This window comes from Chlorocebus sabaeus, chromosome 27 (assembly GCF_047675955.1).
Source record: "Chlorocebus sabaeus isolate Y175 chromosome 27, mChlSab1.0.hap1, whole genome shotgun sequence".
Lineage (NCBI taxonomy): Eukaryota > Metazoa > Chordata > Mammalia > Primates > Cercopithecidae > Chlorocebus > Chlorocebus sabaeus.
Window position 1 is genome coordinate 40,257,500 of NC_132930.1, and position 16,161 is coordinate 40,273,660.

At 41.0% G+C, this 16,161-nt stretch overlaps 1 protein-coding gene across 2 annotated transcripts in view; it reads left to right on the forward strand.

The window, feature by feature from the left end:
* Positions 1 to 16,161, forward strand: part of CLNK (cytokine dependent hematopoietic cell linker) — a 248,402-nt gene that overhangs the window by 165,854 nt on the left and 66,387 nt on the right. For both annotated transcript variants that reach the window (XM_008017899.3, XM_008017900.3), the window contains exons 6-8: positions 5,931 to 6,072; positions 7,308 to 7,414; positions 13,975 to 14,020. In XM_008017899.3, the coding sequence (XP_008016090.1) occupies positions 5,931 to 6,072; positions 7,308 to 7,414; positions 13,975 to 14,020 (295 nt within the window). The remainder of the gene's footprint in view (positions 1 to 5,930; positions 6,073 to 7,307; positions 7,415 to 13,974; positions 14,021 to 16,161) is intronic.

The following is a 16,161-nucleotide window of genomic DNA, read 5'->3' on the forward strand; positions in this document are numbered from 1 at the left end:
GGCATACTTTCCTGGCAAGAAAAACTGCATTTTAATTCTTGGGTATAAAACTGTAGCAGAACAGCCACAGACAAGAACCCCTCAGACACTGAGTTGTAGAAGGAAAGGGCTTTATTTAGCTGGGAGCATCAGCAGACTCACGTCTCCAAAAAACTGAGCTCCCTGAGTGAGCAATTCCTGCCCTTTTAAGGGCTTACAACTCTAAGGAAGTCTGTGTGAAAGGGTCATGATTGATTGAGCAAGCAGGGGGTTCGTGACTGGGGGCTGCATGCACCAGTAATCAGAATGGAACAGAACAGGACAGGGATTTTCATGATGCTTTTCCATACAATGTCTGGAATCTACAGATAACACAAGCAGTCAGGTCAGGGGTTGATTTTTAACTACCAGGCCCAGGGTGCAGTGCCGGGCTATCTGCCTGTGGATTCCATTTCTGCCTTTTAGTTTTTACTTCTTTCTTTGAAGGCAGAAATCGGGCATAAGATAATATGAGGGGTGGTCTCCTTCCTTAAAACTATATTCCAATTCCTCAGCTATAAAATGGAAATAAAAATTAATCAACATGGTCATTGTGAAGGCCGAATAAAGTGAAAATACCAACACACTGTGCTGGCAGGTGCATTATAAGAAGTGCACTTCCTAACACTCATAGTAAAATTTTAAATTGAAATAAACTTTCTTGAGAGCAATTTCATAATATTAAGTAAGCAACATTAAAATACTCACTTTTTGGCCCCATAATTCAGTACTTAGGAGTTTAAAAAGCTAATCTAAAATAGGTATTGATACTTAAACACATTCACATATTTTATAATAATATATTTTAAATGGCAGCACGTTTGAATTATGCTAAGTATTCAGTAATACAAAAGTAACTGCATCTTGATACATCTATTTTATGAAATCATTTGCAATATTTACAAATAATTTTAACAACTAGAGAAAAAGATTTAAAGTTATAACATTAATTCAATATATTTTATTACAAGTAACTGCATAGGTATATAATTTAAAGTTATAACTTGCATATCTATAGATTAGATGGACAGATATATGACTGATTGATTGATGATTGATTGATTCTGCTCATGAAGTCATTGACTCTTTACTGTTTGAAGTAGCTCTTTAAGAATCTAACGAAAGCTATGGACCCTTACCCAGAAACACACATACACATACACACACATGCACACACAAAAATTGTAAAAATCAAAAGATTCATGGGTAAAGAATATTGAACTTCTAGTTAAAAATCCTTGAAATTGATAGAAAATAGATAATACATTGATAGATAAATAGATATAACTCTATATTTAAAACAAATATCTCTTTCTCTCTCTTTCTCTCTCTCTCTAAAGAAGTACACCAAAATACTTACATTTACTCATGGGTGCAAAAGTATCTTCTGACCTGGAGTGATGGTTGTTCTTCCCAGCATTCTTATCAAGTCCTGACTCTATGAAGTCTAGCAAGGTATTGGGTGGAAAGTTGGAAAATGGGTTCGGGCTCACATCCCAGTTCTTCCAGCAGGTCCAAGACTTTCCCCCAAGAAGCTAAGCCCTAGAGAGCCTTGGTAATTGCCGTTAACAGTATGTAAATGGCACTTTTGCACACATACCCATCTGTGAAATCCCCAAAGGAGTCTCCTGCCTGAGCTCCGGCTCAGAGCTCACTGGGTGTACAGTTCCAGAACCGAGACACCGTCTCTCCCTTTGCTGTGTCGACAGTGAAACTTCCTGGAGTTCACATACTAGCAACTTTGCTTTGCTTTGTCCTGGGTACTGGGCTCTACCTATGACTCAGCACACATCAACTAGAGAAAAAAGATCCAACAGGTACTGAGTTCCTGCTGTGGGATAGATGCCAAAGTAGAGCGTTGAGATACATTTTCTCAACTAACAACAACGAGATAAGGTGGGTTTAGTCATCTCCAGTTACAGATTGAACATATCAGTCAGGGAGCTTAAGTAACCTTCCCAAGAATGCGAGATCAAGAGTCATGTCCCTGCTTACACATAACATGATGCCGGCTGCAGAATTTAATGTGGAGGAGCACATTCCGGAATTCCTATGATGACCATTGCATGCGAGTGCATCTGTTACGGATTTGGTGTCCGTTCCTGTCAGTCTAGTGTTCAGACCCAGAGCCTTTGGTGAGTGCCTGTGTTAGTCTTCCAGTGTTGCCATAACAAAATGCCATAAACTGGATGGCTCAAACAACAGAGATTTATTTTCTCATGACTCTGAAGACCAGAAGTCCAAGATCAAAGTGCCAGTAGGGTTGGCGAGAACTATCCCTTTGTGTTGCAAATGACTCCCTGTGTGCTCACATGGCCTTTCCTTAGTGTGTGCATTTGGGCACGGGTGAGGAGAGAGAGGGAGAAACCCAGAGAGAGAGAGAGAGACAGAGAGAGAGAGAGAGAGAGAGAACTCTCTGCTATCTCTTCCTATAAAAACACGAATCCTTTTAGATGAGAACCCCACCCTTATGACCTTATTTAACCTGAATTACGTTTTTAGAGGTACCATCTTCAAATAAGCCACACTGATGGTTAGGGCTTCAACACACGAACTTGTGTGAGCAGTAGGGGGTGGGATGGGGGTAGAGAAACATTTAGTCTATAACAATAGCCAAAGCAAAACCTAAGGTTAGAGAGGAATCGTTGAGACCATCTTTTATGGCAACTGTTCTTATTAACAGTACAAATATGTAGAAATCCCATTTTACAGATGAAAAAACTAAGCTTCAAGGCAAAGGCATATCTCCAATCTAGCAAAGTGAAGACTTTAGGCAAAGTCTTCATGTCCAAAGTCCAATGACACTTACTCCACCTCAAATGTTGTGCAATACCAATGGTCTATAACCTGGTCTCCTGGCTCCATTTCAGGAATGGAAAAATGACCAAAAATGAAAAAAAAAAAAAAAATGATAGTCTTAGCCAATTTACTTGGGGAGTAGGGCAGCTGGGGGGATATGAACCCATAGAATTTTCTCAACTACGCATTTTACCTAATTCTCACACCTAAACCTTATTGAATGAACTAGAATTTCAAAAATGATGGTGTCAGCTTTAGCACAAAATTTCACCTTGCAGTTGCTTTTACTGCGATAGTGTCACATTTTAGGACAATATACAGAGTGGTGTCACTTCTTGAAGCCCCACCCTTAACAGTAACGACCCAAATAATTGCATTTGTTTTCCATTGCTGCCATGACACATCCCCACAGATTTGGGAGCTTGACCATTTATTATCACACAGTGGATGCAATCAGAAGTCCGAGCACAGTATGGCTCAACTAGATCCCCTGTTCTGAGTCTCACAAGACTGAAAGGAACATGCTGGCAGGGTTGCATTCTCCTCCAGGGGCTCTGAGGAGGAACTTGCTTCCAGATTCTTTTAGGTTGTTTCATAGAATCCAGTTCCTATCTATTGTCGGACTGTGGTCCTCATGTCTCTGCTGGCTGGCTGCTGTCAAATCCTTCTACTCTTGGACTCTCTGTAAGTCATCCTTCTGCCAGATCTCTCTTTCTTTCTCTTCTACTTCCTTTCTCTGACTTCCTCTTCTGCTTTTTAAAACAGGGGTTTTTTGAGATAAAATCTACATGTCATTCAGTTTACCCATTTTATGAGTATAATTCAATGGTTTTTTAGTATATTCGCAGAGTTGTATAACCATCACTCCAATCAATACATTTTTATCATCTCAAAATGAAACCCAGTTCCCTCTTCCCCCAGATGCTGGCAAATATTAATCTACTCTTTATCTATAGATCCTCCTGTTCTGGGCATTTCATATAAACAGAATCATGCAACATTCCACTTTGTATATGACTACCTTCTTTCATTTAGCATAATATTATCAAGGCTCAACCATGTTATAGCATACATCAATACTTTATTACTTTTCATTGCTGAATAATATTCCATTGTATGACTATACAACACTTTATTTACCTGTGCAGTAGTTCATGGATATTTGGGTTATTTCCACTTTTTTTACTATTAAAAATAATACTGCTATAAACGTGTACTACTTTTTGCATGAATGTAGAATTGCTGGATTATAGGGTAGCTCTGTGTTTAACCTTTTGAGGAACTGCCAAAGTGTTTTCTGCAGTAGCTGTACCCTGTTACATTCCCATCAGCAATGCATGAGAGTCTCAAATCCTCCACATTCTTGTCAGCCCTGATTATTATCTGTCTTTTTTTAAATCATCTTGGTGGTGTATGGCTGACATCTCATTGTGCTTTTGATTTGCATTTTCTTAACAGCATCTCTCCATGGGATTATTGATGATTTGTATATCTTCTTTGAAGAAACATCCATTCAGATCCTTTTCCCACTTTAAAATTTGGTTATTTATCTTTAAATCATTTCATTGCAAGAGTTTTTCATATATTCTGGATTTAAGCTGCTTATCAGATACATGATTTGCAAATATTTTCTTCATTCCACAGTTGCCTTTTTATTTTTTGTGGTCTTTTGAAGCACACAGATTTTCATTTTAATTAAATCCAATTTATCTATTTCTTTTATTGCTTGTATTTTTTGTTCTATCTAAAAAACCATTGCCTAAGCCAAGAAATGAAGATTTACTCCAATATTTAAGAGTTTTATAGTTTTAGCTGTTACATTTATATTCATGGCCCATTTGCATTTAATTTTTGCATATGATATAGAAAAGAGGTTCAACTTCACTATGATGCATGTGGATATCCAGTTGTCTCAGGACTATCTGTTGAAAGACTATTCTTTCTACCCATTGAATTGTCTTAGCACACTTCTTAAAAATCAATTAACCCTAAGTGTAAAGGTTTATTTCTGGACTCTCAATCATATTCCAATTATCTGCATGTCTATGTTACTACCAATACCACATTGTCTCAATTACTGCATCTATGTACTAACTTTTGAAATAAGTGTTAGTCCTCCAACTTTATCTTTTTTTTTTTTAACCCAAGATTGTTTTGGCTATTATTGGTTCTTCTTATTTTCATAAGAATTTTAGGATTATCTTGTCAGTTTCTGCAAAATAAATCAGTATATTAATTTGCAAAGTATTTCTATTTTAACAAGTCTTCCAATCCATGGTCATTGGTCATCTTTCCATTTATCTAGGTCTTCTGAAATTACTATCAACAGTGTTTTGCAGTTTCCAGAGTACAAGTTTTGCACTTGTTTTGTTAAATTTATTTCCATATATTTTATTCTCCTTGATGCTATGCTAATATAACTGTTTCCTTTTTAAAAATATTTTCGTACAGATGAGGTCTCACTCTGTTGCCCAGGCTGTTATCAAACTCCTAGCCTCAAGCAATCCTCCTACCTCAGCCTCCCAAAGCACTGGGATTACAAGCATGAGCCACTGCACCTAGCCCATTTTCTTAATTTCTATTTTCAGTTTATTACTAATTTATAGAAATATAAATTGTCATTACTAGCATATAGAAATACAACTGAATTTGGTATATTAATCATGTATCCTGACACCTTGAGGAATCATTTATTAGTTCTAATAATTTTTTTAGTGAATTATTTAAATACAAGATTATCTTATTTGCAAATAGGTCCTCTTTCTGCTTCTAAGGGTTCATGTGATTACACTGGGCCCACCCAGGTAATCCAGGATAATCCTCCCATTTTAAGGTCAGCTGATTAGTGACCTTCATCACATCTGCACTATCCCTTCACAGCAGCACCTAGATTAGTGTTGATTGAGTAATCAGAGATGGGAATATTGGGAGATATCTTTAGAATTCTCACTAGCACAAGAATTAAACTTCTATTTAAGATCCCAGAACCTAGACTCTTAAATATTTTACTTGCAGCTAAGAAAGTCTATCCCACTTCTCTAGCCAGCACTGTAGCCTGTCTTTGTCAACACTGTGTCTTCCTTTGAATCACTGGAATGTTACTACTTGCTTAGGAAAGAAACTTTGCTGCAGTCCTGGATGGAGCAAAAGGCCACAAAGATGATGACTATGATGACCCTGAGCTTCGGATGGAAGAGACGCGGCAGTCAATTAAAATTTTACCAGCCCGGCCTATAAAGGAATCTGAATATGCAGGTAACGTTTAGGGGTCTGCCTAGAATAAGAAGATGCATATACACGCCGCCATATTGCACACTATTTAAAGGTGCGGTTTCTGAATTAAACAACCCTCGGTTAACATCTGCCCGCATGACTTACTAGCTGTGTGACCTTGAGAAAGTCTCTCCAATTCACTTTCTCTTTCTGAAAACAGGGTACATAATAATAGAAGTTGCCCCAGAGAGCTCTTTTGAAGATTACATGAATGATGCATGTTGAGTTCTCACCAGAGGACCTGGTACCAAGGCAGAGATCTGTAATCCTCACCATTATTATCATGATGTTCTCTGTGAGCCCTAGGAACAACTGATGAGCATAACGGAGGGTGGGTAGGCAGGGATGCGGCAGCATGGGAAATGTTAAATGAGGTCTGCATAGAGGGGAGTAGAATGAAAACAAAAGACTTTTTAACTTGGTTAATTCATTGTGCAGCCAGCCAGCCAGCCTAAGAGCATCAGCAGGGCATGGCAGCAAAGCTGCAATTGTTAAGAATAAAGAGGACCTAATTTCACACCCGCCTCTGTCTCTAACTGTAGCACAAAGGGCAGCTTCAGCAAGTTCCTTGAGATAAAGCACCCTATTGTAAGGGGGAAGAGGAAGCATTCACGATTTCTGAGGGCCTGAACCACTAAAATGAATCTATAGAAGTGTATTTGGAGAAAGTCATCTTGTAAATGATGATGACTTTTTTTGTTCAGTCATTCGATAAGCATTCACTGAGCATCTACTATGTGCCAGTTTCCATGTTAGGATTGATCGGAGGACACAGAGACAAACAATGCATGATCCTTACCTCAGGAAGGTGCAGTCTCGTGGCAGAAACAGGTAGCTCAACCGATGAATGTGATAGAATATGTTAAGTGTGTAATATAGAAAGGAGAGCTGGCATGGGGTGTGGCTGGGTGGGATCTAGTAAGATTTTTAAAGGGCATGCCATAGCTCAAATCTTGCAAGAATTATAGAATTTCTAAGATGAATGAGAAAATGAAGAACGTTCAAGTTCAAACTTTGGCATTTATTTGTGTGCACTGAGAAGAGCAATTTCTTCTCTTCATACATCAGTCTCCTACTCTGTTAAATGAAAGCAGAATTGCTTGCCTCGTACTTACATTGTAATGATCCAGTGAGTTTGTAGATGTGCAAATACTTTGGAAATTGTAGTGTGCTGAGTCCACGTAAGGTATGACTTTCATATTTTTCTGGTTGCACAGATACACGCTATTTGAAGGTTGCAATGGACACTCCCCTTCCGTTAGACACCAGGACCTCTATCCCTATTGGACAGCAGACCTGGAACACACAGACGAGGTTGGAAAGAGTGAGTAAAGGCTGGACCTTGTGACCCAAACATGTGTAGGGCTCTTCCTAACCAGCCAGAAACTGCCGCATCTCCTGTCCCCCAGGCCATCTCATTAGGGAAAGAGCAGGTCGAGCTTATTGAGGTGGATGGGAGGTGACTCTTATGCCTGGTAGCATCATGGCGCTGCCTCTAGAAAGGAGTAGAATTCAGATGTGTTGAAGATTGTGAGCCAGAGAGCAGGCTAAGGACTTTCACATGCATCTCCTCTAACGTTCATCGCACTCTCCAGAGAAAGAACATGAACTCAAATCTTTCTGATCATAATGTAAGATTTTGCCCAGCGTCTCAGCCCAACGTGGTTGAGGTAATAAGTCAATCATGAGTGGGGAGGTAATAAGTAAGTCATGAAACCTCTCTAAGCCTCCTTGTAACTTTATCTGCCAAACAGGAAAAAACAGAAAATCCTACAATGCTTATTTCAAAATACTGTTTGGAAGCTACAAAAGATAATTTTGTACCACTGCACTCCAGCTTGGGTGCCAGAGTGAGACTCTGTCTCAAAAAAAAAAAAAAAAAGAAAAGAAAAAAGAAAAGAAAAGAAAAAAACTAGTAAATGCAAATGCCCTAAGTGCATACATAGAATTTTATTTTTAATAAAACATTTGCTAACACTTAATTTTCTTAAACCAGAAAGGCATAAAATACAAATGATCACCCCCTGGGATTGCAATTATCAGTCATAACATTTTGGTACACTTCATTATCAGTTTTTTTTTTTTTCTTTTTTGAGACAGAGTTTCGCTCTGTCACCCAGGCTGGAGTGCAGTGGCTCAATCTCGGCTCACTGCAACTTCTGCCTCCCAGGTTCAAGCAATTCTCCTGCTTCGGCCTCCTGAGTGGCTGGGATTACAGGTGCACATCACCACACCGGGCTAATTTTTGTATTTTTGTTAGAGATGGGATTTCGCCATGTTGGTCAGGCTGGTCTCGAAATCCTGACCTCGTGATGCACCTGCCTTGGCCTCCCAAAGTGCTGGGATTATGGGCGTGAGCCACCGCACCCAGCCATTGTCAGTATTTCTATGCACATATCTGTCATACAAGGGAAGTCTCATTGTTCAGTATATACCTGCTTTATTTTTCTTCTCACATTAAGTTCTGGTATAAAACAATTTCCCATGTGATAAACAAGCATTCACAGGCATAATTTTTATAGATAAAGCATAACCCGTTACGGGATTTTCAATTATTTTACTAAACCATTGAGTGAAGACATTTTAAAGACTTTGAGTATGTACTGTAAAATTTCCTTTCTAAAAAATTGTTTCCATTTACCTTCCCAGAAACTCTGTTTAGGAAGGCCCACTCCTTAGAAATATCACCAAAACTGGCTATTACTTTTTCAGTAGTATTTTTTAAAAAGGGATTTCACTATTCTTTTTTAGTTTGCACCACAGTTATTAATGAGTATTAACGTGCTTTTGAATATTCCTCACATATTACATATTCACATCGTCTGTTTAACTTGAGGGCTTCTGTTAATTTGGACAGAAAAATGAAACTACAAATTTTACCAAGCAACACCGACCATTTACACAGAAGATATCTGATAGAGACTGAAGGAACAAGATGAGTGATGAAAAATCAAACACTTCCTTTTTACACGGGCACAGCAATGATTGAAGCTAAACACTTCAATCATTCACTCAACAAATTCATTCAAGAACTGTCATCGGTGCCTGCTAGGATCAGACACAATTATAGACTCTAAAGACACATCCGTGAACGGCCAATTCCCTGTGCTCGTGAAACATACATGCTAGTGGTAGACCAGTGATAAATAAATACACAATAGATAGACAGTAGATAAGGAAGTGTGCTTCAAAAAATCATGATAATACAGGACAAGGAAGATCAAGGAAAAAAATCCTCAGTAGAGATTGGATTAAAAGAATCAAATGAAATTTAATCCTTAAAACAATCTTGCGGCGGGGTGGTGGCTCACTCCTATAATCCTAGCATTTTGGGAGGCCAACGTGGGAGGATCACAAGGTCAGGAGTTCGAGACCAGCCTGACCAACATGGTGAAATCCCGTCTCTACTAAAAATACAAAAATTAGCCAGGTGTGGTGGCGGGCGCCTGTAATCCCTGCTACTCCGGAGGCTGAGGCAAGAGAATCACTTGAACCTGGGAGGCAGAGGTTGCAGTGAACTGAGATCATGCCACTGCACTCCAGTCTGGCGACTGTGCGAGACTCCATCTCAAAAACAAAAACAAAAACAAAAAAACTTGAAAGATGAATATCACTCCCATTTTAATGGCTCCAATTTTATAAGCTCTGTGCCTTTGGACCTGTTACTCTCTCTGAGCCTTCATGGTCTTAGCTATAAAATCCCATCACTGTTGTAGTAATACATAGAAAACACACTATTTCCATGTGCTTCCAGGCTGAGGTGGGAGGATCATTTGAGCCTGGGAGGTCAAGGCTGCAGTAAGCTGAGATAGCAACACTGAACTTCAGCCTGGGCAACAGAGTGAGACCCTGTCTCAAAAAATAAAAAAAGAAAGAAAGAAAAGAAAGAAAAAAAGAAAAGAAATGGATCTTCAATAAGACCCAAGAAATGCATCTTTGTGCTTCCAGCCTGAAGCATAAAGCAATCTGTCCATAGAGGACATCTCTATGAGGTCAGGTGCTATTTTAGCTCCCACACCTAGCATGGTGCCTTTGTAAGAGGTTCTCAACAGATACTGGTTAAATGAATGCAAAATAACATACTTTCAAAATAACATACTTTTCATCATTTGAACTCAAGCTTTAAAAATAAATACCTGTTTAGCAGGAAAAGAGACCCATTCTTTCCCCAGTTCAACTTCTGTTCACAGAGAAGACTTTCTCAGTCTGGCCTTCAAAATTCTTCTATTTTCCTGCTACTATTTGCTGCTATCATCAAGATCTGCATCTAGGGCAGTCCCCCAGGGGCTGTCTGAGAGGGAGGACAGCATTTCAGGACACTCATCACCAGAGCAAAAAGCGTGGCCAGGGAACGAGAATTCCAGAGAGATTGGACCAGTGGCTGAAGACACAGTTCTGGTCTGGTTATAAAGTAGAGAACGCTGAACTAAAAAAGCTGAGCTGAACTTTCCCTGTAAATGACTGACAATCCCTTTTTATACAGGTAAGGCTTCATGAATAGAATTCCTTTTTTTTACAAAGAATAATTCTCATTTGATTTTTTTAAAAAAACAACTATGCCAGGATTTAAGCCTTTATTCTTACATTTTCTGTTCCTTCAAATCATCTTTGTAGTTTCCTGTTAAAAATAAGTTTCTTCCTTTGGCTAGATCACTTTGCAGGTGGAACTACAATCTCAGCACATTAATTCAAATGAAATCATGTGAGGAAAAAGGATAGGGCAAGGTGAGCAAAATTTCAGAGGGGAGTTGTCTTACAAATTCAACAAGTGTTTGGCCTCAGTTCAGATAAAGAGGGCGTTTTAGCCAAGTGCAGTAGGTGATGTCCATAATCCCAACATTTTGGGAAGCCGAGGTGGATGAATTCCTTGACCCCGGAGCTCAATAGCAGCCTGAGTAACAGAGTAACATCTCATCTCTAAAAAAATGAAAAATAAAAAATAGCTGGGCGTGGTGGCACACGCCTGTAGTCCCAGCTACTCTGGGGGCTGAGATGGGAGGATCACCTGAGCCTGGGAGATCGAGGCTGCAGTGAGCCATGATTGTGCCACTTCACTCTAGCCTGGGTGACAGAACAAGACCTTGTCTCAGGAAAAAAAAAAAGGGGGCGGGGGGAGGAGTTTTGCTTTTGTAATCAATGTTGTAAACATCAAATATTTATGGCAATCAGATTATCTTTTTTTGTGACAATCTCATTCCTAGGAGTTGATTCTTACTTGTTCTGCACATTTATGTTGAGATTATCTGTGAAATGGATAGCCAGGTATGATGGCTCACACTTGTAGTCGCCATGTTTTGGGAGGCCGAGGCAGGTGGATTGCTTGAGCCCAGGAGTTTAAGACTAGCCTGGATAACATGGTGAAACCCCATCTCTACAAAAAGTACAAAAATTAGCTGGGCATGGTGATGCACGCCTGTAGTCCCAGCTACTTGGGAGGCTAAAGTGGGAGGATTGCTTGAGCCCGGGAGGTCAAGGCTGTGGTGAGCTGAAATCGTGCCACTGCACTCCAGCCTGGGTGACAGAGTGAACTCCAGCCTGAGCGACAGAGTGAGACCCTGTCTCAAAGGAAAAAAAAAAAAAATAGAAAAAAAGAAATGGATCTTCAATAATTTTTACAAAGGCAAGTTCTTGTCGAGACTGCTTCAGTGGGTTACAACTGTCTTGCCCTAAACCACTACCCATCCTTCTATTTATTGAGCAGGTACTGTTTACCGAGCACTATGGTTAGCAATGGGGGTAGGAAGGTGAGCCAGTGTCCACAGTCTAAGGAAGGAGGCAGTGACCTAGATGGGCAGTTTCCACGTTCTAGGAAGCGGTCAGATGGAGGTAAGCGCAGGGTGCAAACACACGCAGACCTGCGTCTCTGAATGTATCCAGTGCCTTTGGAGGAGTCTTACGAAGGAAGGCATGTGATGCAGTCTTCCACACCTGGTACATGTTGCATTATGATCAGTGGTTCTCCGTGGAAAGTTTTTGTCCCCCCCGACAAGGGACTTTTGACAAAGCCTGGTGACATTTTTGGTTGTCACGACTGAGTGCTACTGACATCTAGTGGGTAGAAGACAGAGATGTTACTAAGCATCCTACAAGGCACAAGAATTTTCTGACCCCAAATCTCAATTCTCAATAGTACCCAAACTGAAAACTCTGTTACAATGTACCTGTGAATCCAAGCTGGTATTTCTCTTTGTTCCCTCATAATGTAGCATTGCCACAGACATATTAGTGGGTACTAGTAAATATTTATTTGATAGGAATTGGGAATTGCCCCAGGGGAGGGATAGGAAATATTCCTGGGCTAAGGAATCCTGTACCAATACTGCTTCTTGGGACTGCTCGGAGCAGTCCCACCTAAGGTAGCAAATCTCACCTAAAGTGGAGACAACGGGAACCTCTCCTGCCTCCATGACTAGGCTAACAATGCAGGGTGGGGCATGAGCATTGAGAGAAACTCCATCTGTGGGGCAGGCACACAGGGAAGACTAAAAGATCAAGGTGCACAAGAACATTGAAAAAAAAAAAATCCAGCACCCCAGTCCCCACAAGGTAACCCTGGAGAAATTGGAAGCTGATGATGCAATGAAGAAGACAATAGCCACGATAAAGAAAAAAAAAAAAAAATCCAACCAACACTCAACCCCTAACTAGATATAACCAAAAGAAGAAGGGCCATGACCTTTCCAGGCATAAATACTGTGGTTCAATGTTCCACAGAGGATAAGAGGTAACGGGGGATTCAACGAACCCCTGACCCACCTTGCCCAACTCAACCTGGTGCCAATAAAGACTAATACTAGCTGGGCGCAGTGGCTCACGCCTATAATCCCAGCACTTTGGGAGGCCGAGGCGGGAGGATCATGAGGTCAGGAGATGAAGACCATCCTGGCTAACACGGTGAAACCCCTTCTCTACTAAAAATACAAAAAACTAGCCGGGCATGTGGTGGGCGCCTGTACTCCCAGCTGCTTGGGAGGCTGAGGTGGGAGAATGGCCTGAACCCGGGAGGCGGAGCTTGCAGTGAGCTGAGATCGCGCCACTGCACTCTAGCCTGGGCGACAGAGCGAGACTCCGTCTCAAAAAAAAAAAAAAAGAAAAAAAGAAAAAAAAAGACTAATACTAAAACCCTAATATTAATATTACCTGGGCTTAAAGGTTTTCAAAGACATAGGGAACCCTTTATGATCTTCATCTTGTTCACCCTTATGTCTTCCAGTTGAGTACCCCTTAATAGTTCACTAATGTCTTTAATAATATTAATAGTGATACATGTATTCAGTGTGGTTAGCGACACCTGTGTTCTTGGCACAGTACATGCTGTGTTCTGTGTTATCCTCCCATCCTCAAAAGGGTATCAGTGCCTTTGTTACCTCCATTTCACAGATGAGGAAACCTCAGGAAACGGAAGCTAAGTAATTTGCCATGTTCTCACAGTGAGCACGAGCTGGAGGTGGAATCCTAACCCGGGCCTTCCCATGAGGCCATACCCTGACCTGCCTGCCTCGTTGCTTTCATGTACCTGATCCCATAGATGGATCATCATGTTAACTCAGGGACATGAATGATGAGCATTTTTCCTATGATAAAGATGAAAAATCTGAAGTTCATAATATACTCAATGTCTTTTCCAAAGCCAGCAATAGAGGCAGGATTGGTTCTCAACCCTGCGTGTTATTATACCAAACACCACTCAGGCCACCGCACCCTTCATTGGCAGAGGTGCATGTATTTATATGTGTTTGCTGACAGTCAACCATACATTGAAAACCAGAGAGCCCGGGGCCTTATGACTTTATCCTTGGGAACCTAACCACAGACAGTGTCAAGACATCAGATGGGGTCATAGTCACAGCTGAAGAGATAATGGTGCCACATTGTCTTCTACAGGTGGACAAGCCCATTTCCAAGGACATCAGAAGCCAAAACATTAAAGGTAAGGTCATGTCACTCAAAGTGTAAAATGTAAGTATGGAAACATGTATTTTGCTTCTAAGATTGTCTTGCATTGCTGTTCGTGGTCATGGGTGCCCTTACACAAGGCGATCTATTGAATTACACTTCAGGAAATAACTACTAATTTTAGTAGAGTCTCACACACTTTATGTCTTTTTATTGCCTTACCTTCTTGATGAAGAAATTGATTGTAAAAATTCACATTCTTTGTTGTGCAATTTTGGAAATGAATTGTTTTGAAACATATGGATTGCATTAAATATATAATCATGTTATCTCTCCAAGCATACCCTCAGAAAAGTCACAAGATAGAAATCTAATTTTAAAACATTGATTAATTAATATGAAAACAGATTTTAAGGCCTGAGGCAAAACAACTCAATTTGAAGACGAAAATACAGGTACGAGCCTGAAAGCAAATAATCAATTTCAGTAGTGCTAGAAGCATAAATGGAAGATAAGCCAGACATTTAATGGTATTGTATCCATTATAGCTTCTCTCATCATTTTCCCCCGTGCCCCTATCTCCTTTTATGATGCTTGATTGGAAAAGATGACAATGCCAAGATTCACTTTGCCCAATAATTGAAACATATCAAATTCACCTTTCATGTGTCTAATGGTACCATCTATAACGTATTATTAGTGCCATCTTTTCTTTAATGGGAAAGTGTACCAGTTAGGGTCCCAATAGGCAATAGACAGCATACTCAAATTAGGATCATTGAAGGAAATGTATGGCAAAGAAACTACTTACCAGGTGAGTGTGGTATAGGGGGAAGAATAAAGAACGGTGCAAGAACCATGGCTGACAGCAGCGGGGCTAGCCCCACCCCTAGGTGAAGAGGGATGAGGGAACAGTTACTGAAAACTACAAGGAGCCCACCGCCTGCAGGGGAGCAGTGACCACTGGTCCTGGGACACCACCAGCCCAGGCAGACTTCTTGGGGAGGGGGCCAAGGGAGTAAACCCCCCATCTCTCTCTCCAACCTCTCTGTGACCTCCTGCTAGGGCTTCCCAATGGCTAAACCTAACTAGAAACGAGAGGACAGGGACCTGTGTGTCCCTACTGGTCAGTGTCACCAGGCGGAGAGCAGTGTAGAGGAAGGTGAAGGTGGAGGGAGGTTCTGGAGGGCAAATGGAAGACACTCATAGCAGGAAGTGCCAGCGCAGTGAAAAGGGGACAGAGAGTAGCCAAAACCTAAGGCACACTCCCAGGCTGTGTGACCTTAAGTAAGACCCCTAACCTGAGTTCTCCATTTATTTATTTATTTATTTATTTATTTATTTAATTTATTAATTTTTCTTTTCTTTTTTTTCTTTTTTTTGAGACAGAGTCTCGCTCTGTTACCCAGGCTGGAGTACAGTGGCCTGATCTTGGCTCACTGCAACCTCTGCCTCCCTGGCTCAAGCAATTCTCCTGCCCCAGCTTCCTGAGTAGCTGGGATTAGGGATGCCCACCACCACGCCCGGCTAATTTTTGTATTTTTAGAAGAGGCGGGCTTTCACCATGTTGGTCAGGCTGGTTTCAAACTCCTGACCTCGTGATCCACCCACCTCGGCCTCCCAAAATGCTGGGATTAACAGGCGAGAGCCACTGCACCCGCCCTTTCTCCTTTTTTTTTTTTTTTTTTTTTTTTTTTTTTTTTTTTGAGACAGAGTCTCGCTCTGTCGCCCAGGCTGGAGTGCAGTGGTGCGATCTCAGCTCACTGCAAGCTCCGCCTCCCGGGTTCACACCATTCTCCTGCCTCAGCCTCCGGTGTAGCTGGGACTGCAGGCGCCGCCACCACGCCCGGCTAATTTTTTGATTTTTAGTAGAGACGGGGTTTCACCGTGTTAGCCAGGATGGTCTCGATCTCCTGACCTCGTGATCCGCCCGCCTCAGCCTCCCAAAATGCTGGGATTACAGGCGTGAGCCACTGCGCCCCGCCCCTTCTCCTTTTCTTTAACCAGCGCATTAAAGAACAACACCTGGTGAATTATGTAGAGAAAGTATTTTCACTCCTCTTAACAGAGAAAGGGACGGGAAACATAGAGGGATCACAGACCAGACCACAATCAACTGTTGCAAAAATGACCTCAGTCATCATAATGTGCTTTGTAGGCATTCATGAGGAAATG